This window comes from Tamandua tetradactyla, chromosome 18, assembly GCF_023851605.1.
Source record: "Tamandua tetradactyla isolate mTamTet1 chromosome 18, mTamTet1.pri, whole genome shotgun sequence".
NCBI classification, from domain to species: Eukaryota; Metazoa; Chordata; class Mammalia; order Pilosa; family Myrmecophagidae; genus Tamandua; species Tamandua tetradactyla.
This window is the reverse complement of record NC_135344.1, coordinates 72,829,797-72,849,317: the sequence shown is the minus strand read 5'-3', so window position 1 is coordinate 72,849,317 and position 19,521 is coordinate 72,829,797. Positions and strand designations below refer to the sequence as shown.

The 19,521-nt window shown below is 36.8% G+C and overlaps 1 protein-coding gene across 2 annotated transcripts in view; it reads right to left on the bottom strand.

The window, feature by feature from the left end:
* The window catches only part of TWSG1 (twisted gastrulation BMP signaling modulator 1), a 76,757-nt gene that overhangs the window by 35,669 nt on the left and 21,567 nt on the right, over positions 1-19,521 (bottom strand). For both annotated transcript variants that reach the window (XM_077135970.1, XM_077135969.1), the window contains exon 3: positions 2,336-2,435. In XM_077135970.1, coding sequence (XP_076992085.1) covers positions 2,336-2,435 — 100 coding nt within the window. The remainder of the gene's footprint in view (positions 1-2,335; positions 2,436-19,521) is intronic.

Sequence of the window (19,521 nt, the reverse complement as noted above, 5' to 3'; positions counted from 1 at the left end):
CAGCCATAAAACATTTAAGTACTTTCTATATGCCAGGCACAATACTAGCTGTTAGAGATAATAAAGTAAATACACCTCTGCCTCTCTTCTCTTAGAATTCACCACAAATCAATAAGCGAAACAAGAAATTGACATACCATCTCCATCTTTGATGAACCTAAGAGCTAAATGTAACTGAATAAGTAGGGTTCCCCCATAAGCTGATTTGTGCCACAGAATTCTGGAAAGATTCAAGAGTTGGGATCCCCAGGACTGCAGAGGCAAGGAAGAGGCATGGGTCCAAAAGAGGAGGACTGGTGGAAAACTGCTTTAAAGGGTGGATATGCCTGCAGTTCCCTTCAGGTTTCTCACAATTGCAAGAAATGAGAGGGTTATTCTCTAGAGAAATTAAATCAAAGAGATCCTAGACTGGAAATATCAAAAATCGGAGAGGGTGGAGATGACGACAGTAAGAAAACATGGAAAGTATAAGAAAGTATGCACAGTGAATATTGAGACCACCCCCTTCAGGTTCCCAGAATAGCTGCAGCCAGCTGTACACCCACGCAGGGGGAAAGTGGGAGTCCTTTCTGGACCAAACCCCAAGGGGAAAGATCTATAGATAAGGAAATGGAAAGACACTCATCCTCCAATCACCTTAAAGAGAGGAAAACTAGGCTCCTCAAGGTTCATGGCTCCCAATCAGCTTATTTTTACTAACACTTACATGTGACTGGATAGCCAAGGATACTGGGCATTTGAGGAAACAAAATTCCATAATCAGTTGACTTAGGAAGATAAGAAAAACATTTTATTTATAAAACAAGAGTAGTATGTTCCCCACAAAAGGAACAATCAAAGAAAAAGGACTCTTGGAAATTAAAAATGAAGGCCAAGTTTTAAATAAAGACTATAAGGGCTAGAAGATAGGGCACATCTCAGGAGGTATAACCAAAATGCAAAAAAGATATTAGAATAATTCTTTTAGTAAGTTGGTGTTTACATTATTATGCATGAAATATGTAATACTAATTTATTAAATGGCTTATTAAATCAAATACCGATTTAACTAGATGTGAAGACAAAACAATTGGGAGATAAGAAAAAAAAAGAGAGCTAAATCCTCATCTACTGTAACAGGAAGTTTATTTTTTCTAAAATCTCAGAATCAATAGTTATATAAGGACATTATTTAGACTTATGGAAGTAATACAAAAATTAAGACTTGAAAGTGGTTGCCTCCAGGGCACAAGATCAAAGGATTGGGAAGAAGTGAGGCAGGGGATTGTTTTGGTACTATCTGATTTATAAGTATGTGTATATGTCACTTCAACAAAAATATAAATTAACGTAAAAAAGAGCAGCATAGCACCATCCCTGTTCTTAAGAAGTTTACACTATTGGTAGAGAACTCCAAAACAAAAAACATAGTAGCATGCAATAAATGATTAGACAGAAGGAAACAATCTAAATAGCACACAGGATCAAACAGGGGAGGTTTTGGAGAAAGGAAATAATGGATGTTTCTTACACAAAGCACATACATATTATATTTCCTTTCTAAGACACTAATGGTGGCATTCTTTCCACACAATTTTGTCCCTGACACTTTTTATTTCATGTATCTTGGCGACAGCTCCTCAGAAAGCCCTTAAAAATAACTGTTGTTTGCCAAGGATGCTTTAGTGATGTCTTGAAGGATATTCTATGTGTCTATTTTTTATTTGCAACCACAATACATGCTTCTTATAAAAAATTCAACAATATAAAAAAAAAAACTCAAAATAAAAGGTAGAAACTCCCCCTTATTCCCTCACTCCTATTTCCCAAGGATAAGCACTGTTAATTTCAGTATATATTCTGCAGTATATATACATATTTTTTAATTATTTGTTTATTGATATATATCATATATTCACATACCATGGAATCATCCAAAGTGTACAACCAATGGTTCACAATATCACCATATAGCTGCTCATTTATCACCACAATCAACTTTTTTGTGTGTGTGAAAAATTACATACAAAAAAAGCAATAAATTTCAAAGCACACTGTATCACTTCACTGTGGAACAGATTTCAGGGTTTGGAATGGGTTACAGTTCCACAATTTTAGGTTTTTACTTTTAGCTGCTCTAAGATACTCCTACAGTATATACTTTTTTAATAAAAATAAAACACATATATATGTAAATACTATTCAATACAAAGAAATACTATAATATTCCATTTGCCAACTATAGCTTATATACACATTTACGTATAAAATGCACTAATAGATACTCTTTAAAGTCTCTTAAATCAAGGATTTTGTGACAAGAAATATTAAGAAAATTTATCGGACATCAACTTACCAACACAATCGCAGCACTCATCCCAAAGAGTACCTAGACAAAGCATACACTCTTTACAACAGGAACAATTTCCTTCTCCAGGTCGACACTGGCAAAGTTCCTAGATTAAAACAGATGTTTAAACTTAAAATTCTAAAGTAACTATATTTTAAATTGTTACTTTTTCAGCAAAAAAACCCCCACAATATTTGCATTTAATAGTAATTTACTTTTGGAACATGAATAGCTACAATGTCAAGAGGAACATATATGCTTTCTTTACCTTATTTTGAAACAAAGAAAGTATTTTACTTTACAACTGATAACTTTATTTCCCTACCACTACCACCTAAACAAATAATTGCGCACAAGAACAAATCTAATTTTCATTTATTGGGGTTCATTGTCAAAATTAATTTAAATGAATAGCCGACATGTGGTGGCAGCATCCAGGAGTGGTCTGGGGAAGCTTGTATTTTCAATCTCCTCTAGCCTTTCTCTCTACTCTAAAAGATTTGGGCAGCTGTGGTTTCTCAATCTTATATAAGATGTGACCGAAAAGATCTTTAAAAACCTGCTATTTCTGTTGATCTGCAACATATTTAAAACAAAATAGCTTCCCTTATGGGCCAGGTTGCTTACAAAGAAGGTAAGAGCCTAAATTCACCCTCTTTGCAATGTAAATTTGCAGCTCCTCTGATCAAGGGCAAGGGTCTATTTCCAGACCCCTGAATTTGGACATTCTTGTGAAATCAGAGCAAATCTAATCAACATAATTTGGTGGAAGCAATATCGTGTCAGTTCTGTGTCTAGGCCCAATAAGCCTCGAATGCTTCTACTCTTTCTCTTAGAACTTTGCCTAGCTGCCATGTGAAGCTGGGAAAGCCTGATGGAAGACAAAAACCATAAGGAACAGAGACAAGTCAGTTCAACTGAAACCTTCTGTGCTGGTTTGAAACTGTCAGGTATCCAAAAAAAAAAAACATGTTTTTTTAATCCAGTCTTGTGAGGGCAGACCTATTATTGGATGGGACCTTTTCATTAGGTTGTTTCCATGGAGATATGACCCTGCCCATTCAAAGTAGGTCTTAAGCAGCTTACTGGAGCCCTTAATAGGCAAACATTTTGGAGAAAGTTTAGACAAAGATGTTTGGAGATGCTGAGAGAACCATTTGAAACCAGAAGCCAGGAGAGAAGGACAGCAGATGTCACCATGAGCCTTCCTATATGACAGTGAAACCCAAGATGTGATTGGCCTTTCTTGAGTGATAGTATCTTCCTTAATTTGGACATTTTCATAGCCTTAGAACTGTAAATTTGTAACCTAATAAATCCCCTTTGAAAAAAAGCCAATCCATTTCTGGAATATTGTATTCTGGCAGCTTTAGCAAACTGAAACAGACTTTCATACCAGAGAAGAGGGGGCTGCTGAGTTTGTAAATACCAAATATGTTGGAATGGCTTTTTAAATGCATGAAGGGAAGAATCTAGGAGAATTGTGAGGAGCATAAAAGAAAAGGCCTAGAATGCTTTGAAGAGACTGTTGGTAGAAATAGGGACTCTAAAGACACTTTCAATGAGGCCTTAGACAGAAATGAGAATGTGTTATTGCAAAGTGGAAGGAAGATGATCCTTGTGTTAAAGCGGCAGAGAATTTGGCAAAATTGAGGCCTGATGTTGGACAGAAGGTAGAATTTGAAAGTGATGAGCTAGGATAGTTAGCTGAAAAGATTTCCAAATTAAACGTGGAAAATGCTACCTGGTTTCTCCTTGCAGCTTATAGTAAAATATGACAGGAAAGGGATAAGATGAGGACTAAACTCTTGGGTACAAAGAAACTAGAAACTGATGGAATGGAAAATTCTGGGCTTCCAGAAAGTGAGACTCCAGAATATAAAGCTCCATGTGAGGATTTAACCAAACATGGAACCAGTCAACCATTTCAGCAAAAGCCAGGGTTGGAGAGGCTATTACCAGAAAGGATTTATTAAAAAGCCTATTAGTCTGATGGTTTTGACCCCTAGATGTTGCATGCCAAGTCAACAAAATTTTTTGCGAGATCTGTATAAATGTAACCACTGCCACTCTGGACTAAAAGGGATACAAAAAGCGACAGATTGAAGGAAAAAATTACTTCAAATGCAGAACCATAGAAGCTAAGGTCTAAAGCCAGGAAACCTTGGGCCACCCATGCATGTGGAAACGGTGAGTTTGCCCTGAGAGCAGAGGGCAGGCAGAAAAGTGTTGCTGCCTCAGATCTCAGAAAGGATGGAGCACATTCCCTGGGGACTGAGGAGAGCCTGGCTGCCACCCCATTTTTCTGAAGGGGTTGAGCATGTGCACCAGAGATGGTAGAGAGTCTGGGTGCCACTTAGATGCTCACCCCAGTTTTTGGAGAGAACAGGGCCTCTGTGTATGCCCTTGGAAAGGGGGGGACTGCTATTCTACCAAGCCCTGAGGATGAAATATCAATCCATAAATGACTCTGACTTTGAAATCTAATAGAATGTGTCCAGCAGGCTTTCAGAATAGTTTGGGTTCAGTGACTCCTGTTTTCCTCCCAATTTCTCTATATGGCAATGGGAATGTTTATCCTTTGACTATCCCTCCATTGTATATTGGCAGCAGGTAACTTGTTCTGAGTTTCACAGGTCCATAGCCACAGAAGAATTTTGCCTTAGGACAAACCAGGCCAGTAACTGATTTTATACTGTTTTTTACTTTGAATTATATTTTTATTGTTACAGAAATTGTTTATGGCTTTTGTGATATTGTGATGGATTTAATGTATTTTGTTAACAGAAAGAACATGTCTTTTGGAGGTCCAGGGTGTGGAATATTCTGGTTTTAAACTGTTATGTACCCCCAGAAAAGCTATGTTCTTTTAATCCAGTCTTGTGGGGGCTGACCTATTGTTAGGCAGGACCTTTTGGTTGTTTCCATGGAGATGTGACCCTACCCATTCAAACTGCATCTTAATCAGCTTACTAGAATGTTTAATAGGCAAAGATTTTGGAGAAAGTTTAGATGCAGACATTTGGAGATGCTAAAAGGACTGTTTGAAATCAGGAACCAGAAGAGAAGGACAGCAGATGTCGCCATGTGCCTTCCCATGTGACAGAGGAACCCAGATGTGACTGCCCTTTCTTGAGTGATGGTATCCTCTTGTTGATGCCTTTGCCTTAATTTGGACATTTTCATGACTTTCGAACTGTAAATTTGGTAACCTAGTAAATTCCCTTTGAAAAAGCCAATCTATTTTTGGTATATTGCTTTCTGACAACTTCAGCAAACCAAGGCACCATCCTAGATCAGCAAGCCACCAACCAAGACAACAGTGGATAAAAGGTATTCCTGTTCTTAGGTCCCTTGGGGTAGATTCATCATTTGCTGTAGGCTTTAGTCATTTCCAACCAAAAAAGTACTAATTAAAACAAAACAGTATCTATTTTTCACTTGCTGCCTGCTCATTTTGGATCAAATACTCCCACAGTTTCTTGATTGTTCCCCATGACATGATGTTAAAATGCAAAACCTGCAATTATCTTGCCATTAACTCAAAGTATGGTAATGATAAAACAATAATAATAATAATACTTTAGGACAAAACATAAATTCAAAAAGTAGAACAGAGTCTCACCTCCTAGTTTGGAACTCCATTTTTTAAAAAGTAATGCAGTCTAAAATCATGAAACTTAACCCCACAAAGGATAGGTTAAGTCTACTTAAAATTTAGGCCTAAGAGTCACCCCCAAGAGAGCCTCTTTTGTTGCTCAGATGTGGCCTCTCTCTCCAGCCAACATGATGAGCAGTCCCACTACCCTCCCACTCTCTATGTGGGACATGACTCCCAGGGGTGTGGACCCTCCTTGCAACGTTGGACAGAGATCCTGGAATGAGCTGAGACTCAGCATCAAGGGACTGAGAAAAACCCTAGAATGAGCTGAGAATTAACATCAAGGGCTTGAGAGAACCTTCTCGACCAAAAGGGGGAAGAGTAAAATGAGACAAAGTGTCAATGGCTGAGAGATTCCAAACAGAGTCGAGAGGTTATCCTGGAGGTTATTCTTATGCATTAAGTAGATATCACCTTGTTGTTCAAGATGTAGTGGAGAGGCTGGAGGGAATTGCCTGAAAATGTAATGCTGTATTCCAGTAGCCATGTTTCCTGATAATGATTGAACAATGATATAGCTTTCACAATGAGACTCTGTGAATGTGAAAACCTTATGTCTGATGCTCCTTTTAGCTACTATATCAACAGAAGAGTAGAACATATGGAATAAAAATAAATAATAGGGGGAACAAATGTTAAAATAAATTCAGTTTGAAATAGTGGTAAATGAAAGCGAGGGGTAAGGGGTATGGTATGTATAGTCTTTTTTTTCTCTATTATCATTTTATTTCTTTTTCTGTTGTCTTTTTATTTCTTTTTCTAAATCGATGCAAATGTACTAAGAAATGATGAATATACAACTATGCGATGATATTAAGAATTACTGATTGTATATGTAGAATGGGATGATATCTAAATGTTTTGTTTATTAATTTTTTTAATTAATAAAAAAGTTAAAAAAAAATAATGCAGTCTAAAATCAGATTTTGTTTTGTTAAGCAAAATAAAACACTTGCCTACATTGTTTGTGGCAGGGAGAAGACCCCTTTCTGAGAAGGTTTTCCATGGGACAGAAACCTGCAGAGGTCTTCTGAGAAAATGGAACACATCCTACTGGATGGCTGATAAGCAATATCTAGTGACAAAACTAGTTGCGGTCCAGGTCCAGTACAGGGAGCTTATGAGAATGGACAAGCATACTACACAAGCATACATTAGACCCATCTAAGAAGACTGGAAGTTTAATGTCAGCCAATCAAAAATTTCCTTACTTAGACCACCCCTGAGTAGAATGGAAACTTAATGTCAGCCAATCAGAAATTTCCTTCCTTACTTCTGCATTCATCCCCTACATGTTTCCTTCTACTCTCTGAATAGAAAGCTGCCCAATTCATGAATCACTCAATAAAGCTGTGATATCCTAAACTGTATGAAAAGTTGTTTTTGTTTTTGTTTTTTATCAGTTTTGGGTAGCGAAATGCTTGCTAAATCAGTAACTGTGCTACTTTCAAACTATTCCAACAGTTAATTTCAATAAGATTTTTAATATCTTAAACCTAATGGAACACTGTTGATATACTTTGCTGTTGTTGTTGTTTTAACTAACTAGGACTGTTTAAGTTCTCTAAGTTGATAACTGTGCTTTTAATACTTAAGCATATGCTCTCCAACCCTGGGGACCATGCCGGGGTCAGGTAGGGCTTGATGCCATTGTTATCCAGCTTTTAGGACAACTGAAAGACACAGGGCCTCCCCCCAGCTGATAAGGAAAAGGTCTTAGCTCTTCTAATAGTGATAGTAACTCAGGAAGAAGATAAGATGCGTTTAGCGTGTCCAGTATATAAAGAACATTACAGGATTGAAGAGGAAGTCTGGCAGTGACCCTGCAACCACTTCTTTCTCAGTAGTTGTACCGTGCTATGTTAGAATTGTATGACATGTATCCTATATGTAGGAAGAATTTGGATAGTGAGGACTCTACTTGACAAACTCAGAGCTCTGAGGCCTCTGCAAGCAACAGAATTAGTAATGACACCCAGTTACATGACCAAAGGACTTTCTGAAGCTAAATACCACACCTGAGCACGTAAAAAATAGTAGGTGGATTTAGGAATCTCATAAGAAACCCATAGCATACTATTAATGCAATTAGTGTTTTTCTTCTCCAAATTTAAGGTTAGTACCTACAAAGGGAATTGTATATACAACCAAATGCCTCATATTACTAAATTAAGAGTGATACCTACAGAGGGAATTGTATATACAACCAAATACCTCACATTATTAAATTAAGAGTGATTGTATAAGTGCGAAACTTAATTATGGGATTTTTCCCCCAGAAAAGAATCAATTCCTAAAAGTCAAGCTAGAGCTCTGCTGTCATACTGCCTTGTAACAGATGATTCAACCTCCTTCTCCAACCTTCACCCTATCATTAGTAAATCTGATAGTAGAGTATTAACAGAATTTTAATGTCTTGTTGACTTAAATCCTTTTGTCTTAGCTGTTTGAAAGTGCTCCTTCTCAGCTACCTTAGCCATGAAGTGAGATCAAATTAATTCAGGAATCTGAAATTAGTAGTTTTGTTTTGTCTTGATCCTCAAAGAGGAAATCAAAGAAAAATTAAAGTGGGAAGGAGAAAGTGGCGTACATATCATTGTGCTCTTTGGTTTTCTCATTTTAATTTTTAAAGACTATATCAGGAGATGCATTTTCCCCAGCAACCAGCATGACATGCCTCAGGAGCTTGGGTAGAATCTGATTCTGGCCCCTTGGGGAAGAATGTGGGCACAGAGGGACAAGGTGCTTAAAGCCTTTTGTTCTGATGTTTCTTAATGAACCCCCAACTCTTTGTTTACTGTCTTTTACCCTGCAGATCTCAAAATAATTTCCTTCACAGAAATGGGATTACTTTATTACTTCTTTTATAGCCAGTCCACTATTGTTTTTGATAATCCATTGTTCTTCAGAAACTGAAAATTTATATCACCTTGTTTTAATTTTTAAGACCCATTTTTATCTCTGAAACTTTCCAGTTCTGCTTGGTTCTGGCTACACTAAGAGTCAAACTGATTATTGTGATCATGCCTAAAACAACTTGACCTATGAAAAGTGTACCTTATTTTATTCGGCCTAAAGGTACCCCCAAAGAAAATGATGGAGACGGGCAACAGGTGCTGGTGTACCTAAAAAAGATTGATGGTGCACAGAGGTCCATCATTTCTATGGTCACATCAGCTTTCCTGAATTAGAACGATCAGAACACAGAAGGTCACTCATTGGTGAGTCTGTTTCTAGGCTAGGAGTCTTTCCTTAGTTTTTGTTGACTATCATACACTGATTTTGGAGGTGAAGAAAGGAGATTAGAGATATCTTTGCCTGTACTTTTGTAGAGGAAGTAAGAGTAAGGGAGGATCGGAAGCCAGCAGAATAGGGAGTAGTAAGGCTCATTCCTCTAGGGGACAGGCAGAAACTGTCTGAAGCAGCAGTTCTCAGGCTGTGGAGACAGGAGAGTACTGTACAGTATCCAGGGAGGAGCAGAAAGAAGAGACTGAGAACTGCAGTGAGTGACTTGCTTGGCCACAGAGCCAAGTACTCATCCCCCAACCTCCATGCACACAGCTTCTGGTTGGTTGGACCACTGCCTGCCAGGCTGCTGTGGATTGGGAAGGTCAGGGAAGCCACTCTCCCCAGGAACAGTGGGGGGCATGAAACAATTATGATCCAGCTGTACTCTGGCAAGTTTGCATCATTATACAAATGATGCTTAATAAGATTCAGTTCCAATTCTCATCAAATATCATGGAGGCAAAAAGGAAATGGTATGATATATTTAAGATTCTGAAAGAGAAAAACAGCCAGCCAAGAATTCTTTATCAGTTTTTTTGAAGGAAAAAATCATCCTTCAAAAATGAAGGAGAGTTAAAAATATTCACAGATAAACAGAAGCTGAAAGAGTTTGTTAACAAGAGTCCTGCCCTACAAGAAATACTAAAGGGAGTACTGCAGGTTGAAACGAAAAGCAGAGAAAGACTTGGAAGAGAGTACAGAAATAATGATTATCAGTAAGGACAGCTAAAAAGGATAAAAAAGAGAGACAAAAATAAGACATGACATATAAAAGCCAAAGGATAGAACAGTTGAAGTAAGTACTGCCTTTACCTTAATAACACTGACTGTTAATGGGTTAAACGCTCCAATCAAAAGACACAGATGGCAGAATGGATTTAAAAATATGATCTATCTATACGCTGTCTACAAGAGACTCACCTTAGACCCAAGGATACAAATAGGTTGAAACTGAAAGGCTGGAAAAAGGATACTCCACACAAATAATACCAAAAAAAAAAACAGCTGAAATTACTATACTAAAATTGGACAAAATAAACTTTATACCCCAAAATATATGAGGCAAACACTGACAAACCTGAAGGGAGAAATAGATGTCTTTACAATAATAGTGGGGGATTTCAATACACCACTCTCATCAATAGACAGAACATCTAGAAAGAGCTTGAATAAAATGACAAATGAATTAGACCTAACATGCACATGCAGAATATGGCAGCCCAAAACAGCAGGACATACAATCTTTCCAAGTGGCCATGGCTCATTTTCCAGGATAGACTATATGTTGGATCACAGAACAGATTTCAATAAATTTCTCTTTGATCAAAACAGAATGAAATTTGAAATTAATAGCAGGTGGAGAACTGGAAAATTCACAAATATATGGAAGTTAAACAACACAGTCTTAAACAATCAGTGGATCAAAGAAGAAATAGCAAGAGATTTCAGTAAAGATCTCAAGATGAATGAAAACGCAAATACAACATATCAAAACTTATGGGAGCCAGTGAAGGCAGTGCTGAAAGGGAAATTTATATCCCTAAAGGCTTACATTAAAAGGAAGAAAGAGTTAGAATAAAAAACCTAACTGCACACCTGGAGGAACAAGAAAAAGAATAGCAAACTAAACCCAAAGCAAGCAGAAGGAAAGAAATAACAAAGATTAGAGCAGAAATAAATGAAATTGAGAACAAGGAAAAAAAAAAACAATAGAGAATCAACAAAACCAAAATGTGGTTCTTTGAAAGAACGATAAAATTGACAAACCCTTAGCTAGACTGACAAAGAAAAAAAAAGGGAGAAGATGCAAATAAATAAAATCAGAAATGAGAGGGCAACTACTAACCCACAGAAATAAAAAGATCATAGGAGGATACCACAAATATTTATACAACAACAAATGAGACAACGTAGATGAAATGAACAACCTACACTGTTTCTAGAAGACATAGAAGACCTCAACAAATCATTTACAAATAAACAGATTCAATTAGTCATCAAAACCTCCCAATAAGGAAAAGCCCAGGATCAGATGGATCACACATGAATTCTACCAATCATTCCAGGAAGAATTAATACCAACCTTGCTCACACTTTTCTAAAAACTGAAGAGGGAACACTGCCTAACTCATTCTATTAAGCTAATGTCATCCTAATACCAAAGCCAGATAAAGATACTATAAGAAAATAAAATGACAGATCAATCTCTCTAATAAATACAGATGCAAAAATTCTCAAAAAATACTTGCAAAATGAATACAACAGTATATTAAAAGAACTATACATCATGATCAAGTAGGTTTTATCCCAGGTGTGCAAAGGTGGTTCAACACAAGGAAATCAATAAATGTAATACACCACAATAACAAGCTGAAGGGGAAAACCCACATGATCATATCAATTGACAAAGTAAAAGTATCTGACAAAAATCCCACATCCTTTCTCAATAAAAACATTTTGAAAGAGGAATAGCAGGAAATTTCCTCAACGTTGCAGAAGGCATACATGAAAAAAACATAGCTAACATCATACTCAATGAAAGACTGAAAGCTTTCCCTCTAAGATCAGGAACAAGACAAGTATGCCCAATGTCACCACTCCTATTCACCATCATACAAGAAGTACTAGCTAGAGTCATTAGGCAAGAAAAAGAAATATAAGGCATCCAAATCAAAAAGAAAAAGTAAAACTTTCACTATTTGCAGATGACATGATCCTATATTTAGAATGTCCCAAAAAATCTACAACAAAGCAACCAGAATTCTGCAAATTGGTGGGATACAAGATATCTAATATCCAGGAAAAAATTTAACTAAGGATGTAAAGGATCTGTATCCAGAGGACTACAAAACATTGCTAAAAGAAATCAAAGAATCCCAAAGAAATGGAAGGACATTCCACGTTCATGGATTTGAAGATTAAATATCATTAAGATATCAATTCTACCCAATTTGATTTGCAGATTTAATGCAATCCCAATTAAAATTGTGGTGGCCTACTTTGGAGAAATGCAAAAGGCATTTGTTTGGAAGGGTAAAGGGCCCTGAATAGCCGAAAAGTATCTTGAAAAAGGATCAACTGTAGGAATCAACTGACACTCCCTGACTTTAAAGAACAGTACAAAACTATGGTGGTTAAAACAGCATGGTACTGGCATAAAGACAGACATACTGATCAATAGAACTAAATTGAGAGTTTGAAAACAGACCTATGCATTTACAGTCAATTGATTTTTGACAAGGTTGCCAACTCCATTCAACTGGGACAGAACAGTCTCTTCAACAAATGGTGCTGGGAGCACAGGATATCCATATGCAAAAGAATGCAAGAGGACCCTTATCTCACATCTTATACAAAAATTAACTTGAATGTGGAAAAGCATTTGCAAAGCCCCCTTTGGGGAATGGTGAGAACGGGGAGAAATTCAACTTCCCCAAGTTGAATTCTTGATATTCTCACAAGCAGTGTGGACAACCAAAGCTATAGTCTTGGGGTTTGTTCATATGAAATGTAACCCCACAAAGGATAGGTCAAGTCTACTTAAAATCTAGGCCTAAGAGCCACCCCCAAGAGAGCCTCTTTTGTTGCTCAGATGTGGCCTCTCTCTCCAGCCAACACAACAAGCAATCTCACCACCCTCCCCCTGTCTACATGGGACATGACTCCCAGGGGTGTGGACCTTCCTGGCAATGTGGGACAGAAATACTAGAATGAGCTGAGACTCAGCATCAAGGGATCTAGAAAAACCCTAGAATGAGCTGAAACTCAGCATCAAGGGATTGAGAAAGCCTTCTCGACCAAAAGGGGAAAGAGTGAAATGAGACAAAGTGTCAATGGCTGACAGATTCCAAACAGAGTCAAGAGGTTATCCTGGAAGTTATTCTTACGCATTGAGTAGATATCACCTTGTTATAAGATGTAATGGAGAGGCTGGAGGGAACTGCCTGAAAATGTAGAGCTGTGTTCCAGTAGCCATGTTTCTTGAGGATGATTGAATAATGATATAGCTTTCACAATGTGACTGTGTGATTGTGAAAACCTTGTGTCTGATGGTCCTTTTATCTACCTTGTCAACAAACGAGTAGAACATATGGAATAAAAATAAATAATAGGGGGAACAAATGTTAAAATAAACTTAGTTTGAAATGCTAGTGATCAGTGAAAGTGAGGGGTAAGGGGTATGGCAGGTATAATCTTTTATTTTTTCCTGTTTTCATTTTATTTCTTTTTCTGAATGGATGCAAATGTTCTAAGAAATGATGAATATGCAACTAAGTGATGATATTGTGAATTACTGATTATGTTAATGTTTTACTACATTTGTTAAATTTTTTTTAATTAATAAAAAAATTCTTTTAAAAATTAATTCAAATGGATCAAAGACCTAAACATAAGAGACAGGACCATAAAGGATCTAGAAGAAAATGTAGGGAAGCCTCTTCAACATCTTGTGGTAGGTGTTGGTTTCTTAGACTTGGCACCCAAAGCACAAGCAATGAAAAAAAAATAGGATCTCCTCAAAATTGAATACACCTACTAGAATGGCCACTACTAACCAGTGTTGGAGAGGATGTGGAGAAAAAAGGAACATTTATTCACTGCTGGTGGTAATACAGAATGGTGCAGCCAATTGTGTGGCGGACAACTGTCAGTTGCTCAGGAAGTATAGAACGGCCATATATCTAGCAATCCCACTACTAGGTATATACTCAGAAGAAGTGAAGGCAGTGATGCAGACAGACATTTTCACACCGATGCACACAGCAGCATTATTTGCGATTGCCAAAAGATGGAAACAACCCAAGTATTCATCAGCCAATGAATGGATAAACAAAATTTGGTATATACATATGATGGAATATTATTCAGCAGTATGAAGGAATGAAGTCTTGATGCATGTTACAATATGGATGAACCATGAGGACATTATGTTGAGTGAAATATGTCAGACAAAAGGACAAATAATGTATGATCTCACTAATATGAATTATAAGTAAACTCAAAGAGTTAAAATCTAGATTATAGGTTATCAGGCAATAGAATAGGGTAGAAAATGGGAAGCAGGTGCTTAATTTCTATAGAATTTTTAATTAGATTGAATGTAAATGCTTGGAAATCTTAGAGGTGATGGTAGCACACTGCAGTGAATGGAATAAATATCACTGAATTATGAGTGTGACTGTGGTTGAAAGGGGAAGTTTAGGGTCATATATGCCACTAGAAGGAAAGCTAGAGGATGAAACATGGGACTATATAACACAGTGAACCCTGTGGTGATTAACAGTACAAATGTAAGGATGTTCTTTCACTAGAACAAATGTACATCACTATTACAAGGAGTTAATAATAGGGTGGTATGGGGGGGAAATGCTTCTAATGCAAACTATGGACTATAGTTAACAGTAATACTTTAATATTCTTTCAGCAACTGTAACAAATATACCACACCAATGTTAAGGGTCAATAATCAAGGCGGATATGGAGTATGGGGTTTTTCTTTTAGGGATAATGAAGATGTTTTAAAATCGATTGTGGTGATGAATGCATAACCCTGTGATTATACTGTGAGCCACCGATTGTGTACTTTGGAGGGATTTGAATATATCTCAATAATACTGTTTGAATATATCTCAATAATATTGTTTTTAAAAAAAGAGTAGGAAAAAAAAAGAGTAGGGGAAGAAAGAGAGAAAATGGGAGAGCTGCCTTCTGAACTAATAAGAAATCTATAAAAGCTGTGACCAGAAGGCATGATTCAATTTGGGTGCAGAGTGAATAAAACCATTTAAATAATACTCAAAAAACCAAAAATCCAAAACTTAAGCATAGGGCATAATATTTATCCCTATCAAATTCATCTTATTACATCTCTAGATTATTAGAATAATAGTAGATGTCATATTCTCTAGTATTAGTATTCTAATATGACACATTTTCTAGCACTGGCTTAATTCCTTTTTTTTCTCCAAAAGACTTCTTACTATTGCAGAGCACTTTCAAGAAGCAGTGCATGTCATTATATAGTTATCCCCCTTTTAGTTTAAGGTGTATTAGAGAGGCTTGAGGGAAGTATCTGAAACTGTAGAGCTGTGTTCCAGTAGCCCTGTTTCTTGAAGATGATTGTATGATACAGCTTTCTCAATGTGACTGTGTGATTGTGAAAACCTTGTGTCTGATCCTCCTTTTATCTACAGAATGGAAAGATGAGTAAAAAATATGGATAAAAATAAATAAATAATATGGGGAACAAATGTTAAAATAAATTGAGTAACTGAAATACTACTGATCAATGAAGGGAAGTGGTAAGGGGCATAGAAAAAAAATAGAGGGAACAAAGGTTAAAACATATTGGGTAGATGGAAATACCAGTGGTCAATGACAAGGAGGGGTAAGGAGTATGGTATGTATGAGTTTTTTCTTTTATTTCTTTTTCTGGAGTGATGCAAATGTTCTAAGAAATGATCATGGTGATGAATATACAACTACATGATGACATTGTGAGCCATTGATTGTACACCAAGTATGGAATGTTCATATGTTAAGAATGTTGTATGTTTGTATGTTGTTTTGTTTTGTCAATAAAAATATAAAAAATAAAAATAAAGAATGGAAATTAAAAAAAGTTTTGCAGAGTTGAAAGAAGCCAGATTGTTTTATAAGGCAATAACTATAGGGACTTTGCTTACATAAAATTCTAGGGAAAGCAAACTAATGTATAGAGACAAAGAGTAGATCAGTGGTTGTTTAGGGGTGTGGGGAGTGGGTGGGGCAAGAGGGATGAAATTTCGGGGTAAAATGAATGTGTTCATTTTCTTGATTGTTGTGGTGGTTTCACAGTAGTATACATATGCCCAAAACTCTTTAAACTGTACACTTAAATATATATATAGTTGCTTTGTGTTATTTATACTTTAATAAAACTGTTGAAATTTAAAAAAAAAGTGTGTGTGTACTTTCTGCCTAATTAATTAGTTTGATGTCAGGATGGGTCTGTGACCCAGTGAATACAAATGATAATATCTGAGTCCTGTGGAATTCTGCCTACTCAGGCCCCATACAAGAGGTAACTTTGCCAGGCTGTTAGAAAGAGGGGGATGGCTTCTACAAGGGCAGGGACTTACTGAGAAGTATAATGTCTAATCACAAAACTGGTGATACATGATTTTAACAAGCTCAAACTTACTTGGAGATCTAAGGGAAAAAAAGCCAAAGCTATACTTCCTTTGTGATTTGTGTCTTTACACAAACCTGTCTGTCTTGTCTCTGGACTGAGAGAATATTTTTTGAGTACATATTTTTTTTAAATACAGTGTCCAGAGTTAAGTACACTAAAAATTTTTAAAAAGTTTTATAAAGCATACCACTCAGTTACAAGAAATACAGCTTCTTTCAAGTTTTAATTTACATTATAGGTAGAAAATACCCCGTTACTATCTTAGTTTCTTATATTTATATTATTTATGCTCACTCAACTGAGAAAAGTAACAAATTCATCCAAAGAATAGTCTCTCTCTTTTCCTATCTCTCCCTGTTTCCAAATGGTAGCTTGCTAAATGAACTGCTGCCCATTTATGGTTAATAATTTTAAAATGAATATTAATTTAATGGCTTTCATTAAAGAAATCTGAGGTTTTAAAGCATTCATTATGCCTTGTACTGTCATGTGTTCGTGAGGTATGTTCAGTTGGAGTGAAAGTAGGTATTGCTGTAAAATTACTGCTAATTAGTGGAAGGGTAAAGTGAACAGACTGCTTAAAAGCTGCATGAACTTGCCTGGATTATTTAACCCTGAAGATTAGAGATGTCTCATGCCCTTTTAATAGATGCCTGTGCTGTACTTTTACACGCTGGTACAATACAATAATATACATTAGTAATTTGCTTAATGATTTATAATTTAGTGGTAAAATATAAAGTGAAATGTTATAGGAAGAAGCACATAGAAGAAATAAGACCAACTTTATTACTATTCTTTTAAAAAGAAAAAAAATGCAGGTGAAGACTTTAATAGTAAGAATTACAATTAAAACCGGATAGAGGGTGGGACACAGTGGCTCAACAGGCAGAGTTCTCGCCTGCCATGCCGGAGACCTGGGTTCAATTCCCAGTACCTGCCCATGCAAAAAAGAAACAAAATGACGACAAAAAAAACATGGATGGATGCCAAGCAACAATAAGCAAGTCAAAATTTTTCTTTCTTCCCACCTTCCGACAGAAAAGCCTGAAAAACCTTTGTCTTAATAAAATAGAAACTTAATAAATTAAGAAACTTTACACACTAAATAAGCCTTACAAAAATTTATCACATAATCTCTACTCTTCATAATTCTTAATTCTTTTCCAGAGAGACTAGGAAATAAGAAAAATGAGATCCTTAAACCAAACCTTTTTAGTCGGCATTCATGACATTTCAATTTTCAAAATATGCTTCATTTCTCACTTCCAGGAGAAAAATATTAGACAAATTTAATATATGGCCTTTAGGATCCTAAAAATCTCACTGCAACTTAAGAGAGCAAAAGTATATGAAAATCATTTGCTTATGAATATTTTTTTAAGTCAAGAAAAAATGAAAATAATTTATGTGTAAATAATTATGAATAGCTACCACGTACAGCTCAATAAGCAATTAATTCTTTTCTACTCATATGTCTTAAAATATATTATTGAGTAATATTTGATCATAAAGATTTGGAAATGTGGGGGACTTCCGGGTCAAGATGGTGGCTTAACAACGTGTGCATTTTAGTTCATCCTCCAGAACAACTACTAAATAACCAGAAACAGTACAGAACAGCTCCCGGAGCCACAATAGTGACCGGACACACAGCGTACCCCAGTCTGGACCAGCTGGACCAGCTGCGAGCACCCCCCAGAATCGTGAGTTCCCAAAGCTGCGGCGGCCAGCGCCCCTCCCCCACAGGCAGCTTCCCAGAGGGGAAAGGAAAGGACTTTACCAGCAGCAGGGACTGGGCACAATCAAATGCCAATTGTGGAACTAATTAACAAATTCTGACTACTAAAAATAGGCCCCCAGCTTAGGTGAACCTGATCAAAGCAGAGGTTGCTCATTTTTGCCCCCGTGCCAAGGGGGCAGGGCTGACAGAAAAAGGGGGGGAAAAAAGAACGAAACAGAGTTTTTTTAAACTTTTTTTATTAATTAAAAAAATTAACAGACAAAACATTTAGGTATCATTCCATTCTACATATACAATCAGTAATTCTTAGTATCATCACATAGTTGCATATTCATCATTTCTTAGTACATTTGCATCGATTTAGAAAAAGAAATAAAAAGACAACAGAAAAAGAAATAAAATGATAATAGAGAAAAAAAAGACTATACATACCATACCCCTTACCCCTCGCTTTCATTTACCACTATTTCAAATTGAATTTATTTTAACATTTGTTCCCCCTATTATTTATTTTTATTCCATAGTTCTACTCTTCGAAACAGAAGTTTTTGTGGCTGTGTATCTACAAAGGCTTGACTGCCTCTGGATACAGCAGCAGGCCTTTTCAGGCTGCAAATGCCCCAGGCATAGGCAGAAGTGAGCTCTTTTGGGGACTTATCTGGAGCTTGTGCCTTCCCCAGGGGAGGAGTGAAGCCCCACCCAGGTGTAATTCCTCCATCAAGGAATTCAGACACCAGGGCTTGGTAATATGAAGCCATTAAAACCAGCCTACAACCTCTCCTCTGTCTCCACCATGCCCCCAGCAGGGAGAGTCTGCCAAAGTTAAAGGTACTGCATCATCTTATGCTGGTGGGACATGCAGTCAGACAAGCACCACATACTGGGCAGGATAAGAAAAACAGAGCCCAGAGACTTCACAGGAAAGTCTTTCAACCTGCTGGGTCTCACCCTCAGGGAAAACCGATGCAGGTGACTCTTTCCTCCTGAGAGGAGGCCAGTTTGGTCTGGGAAAATCTGGCTGGGGTCTATAATATCAAAGTAGACCTGCCTAAGTGTGTGGGGGGGAAAGGCACCACACAAGCAGGGCAAGAAACAAGAAAACAAGAACTGAAAAATTCTCCTCTGTTAAACAAAACTTAAGCTAAAGGTCCAGATACAGCTGAACAGAATGTCAAAGAACAGATAGATAACAAATTCATCCAGCAAGAAAACCCTAGATAAAATAAGTGGAAGGAATCTCCAGAACAAACTAATTAAGGTAATTGAATGCCTAGACACCAGCAAAAAATAACAAATCACACTAGGAAAATTGAAGATATGGCCCA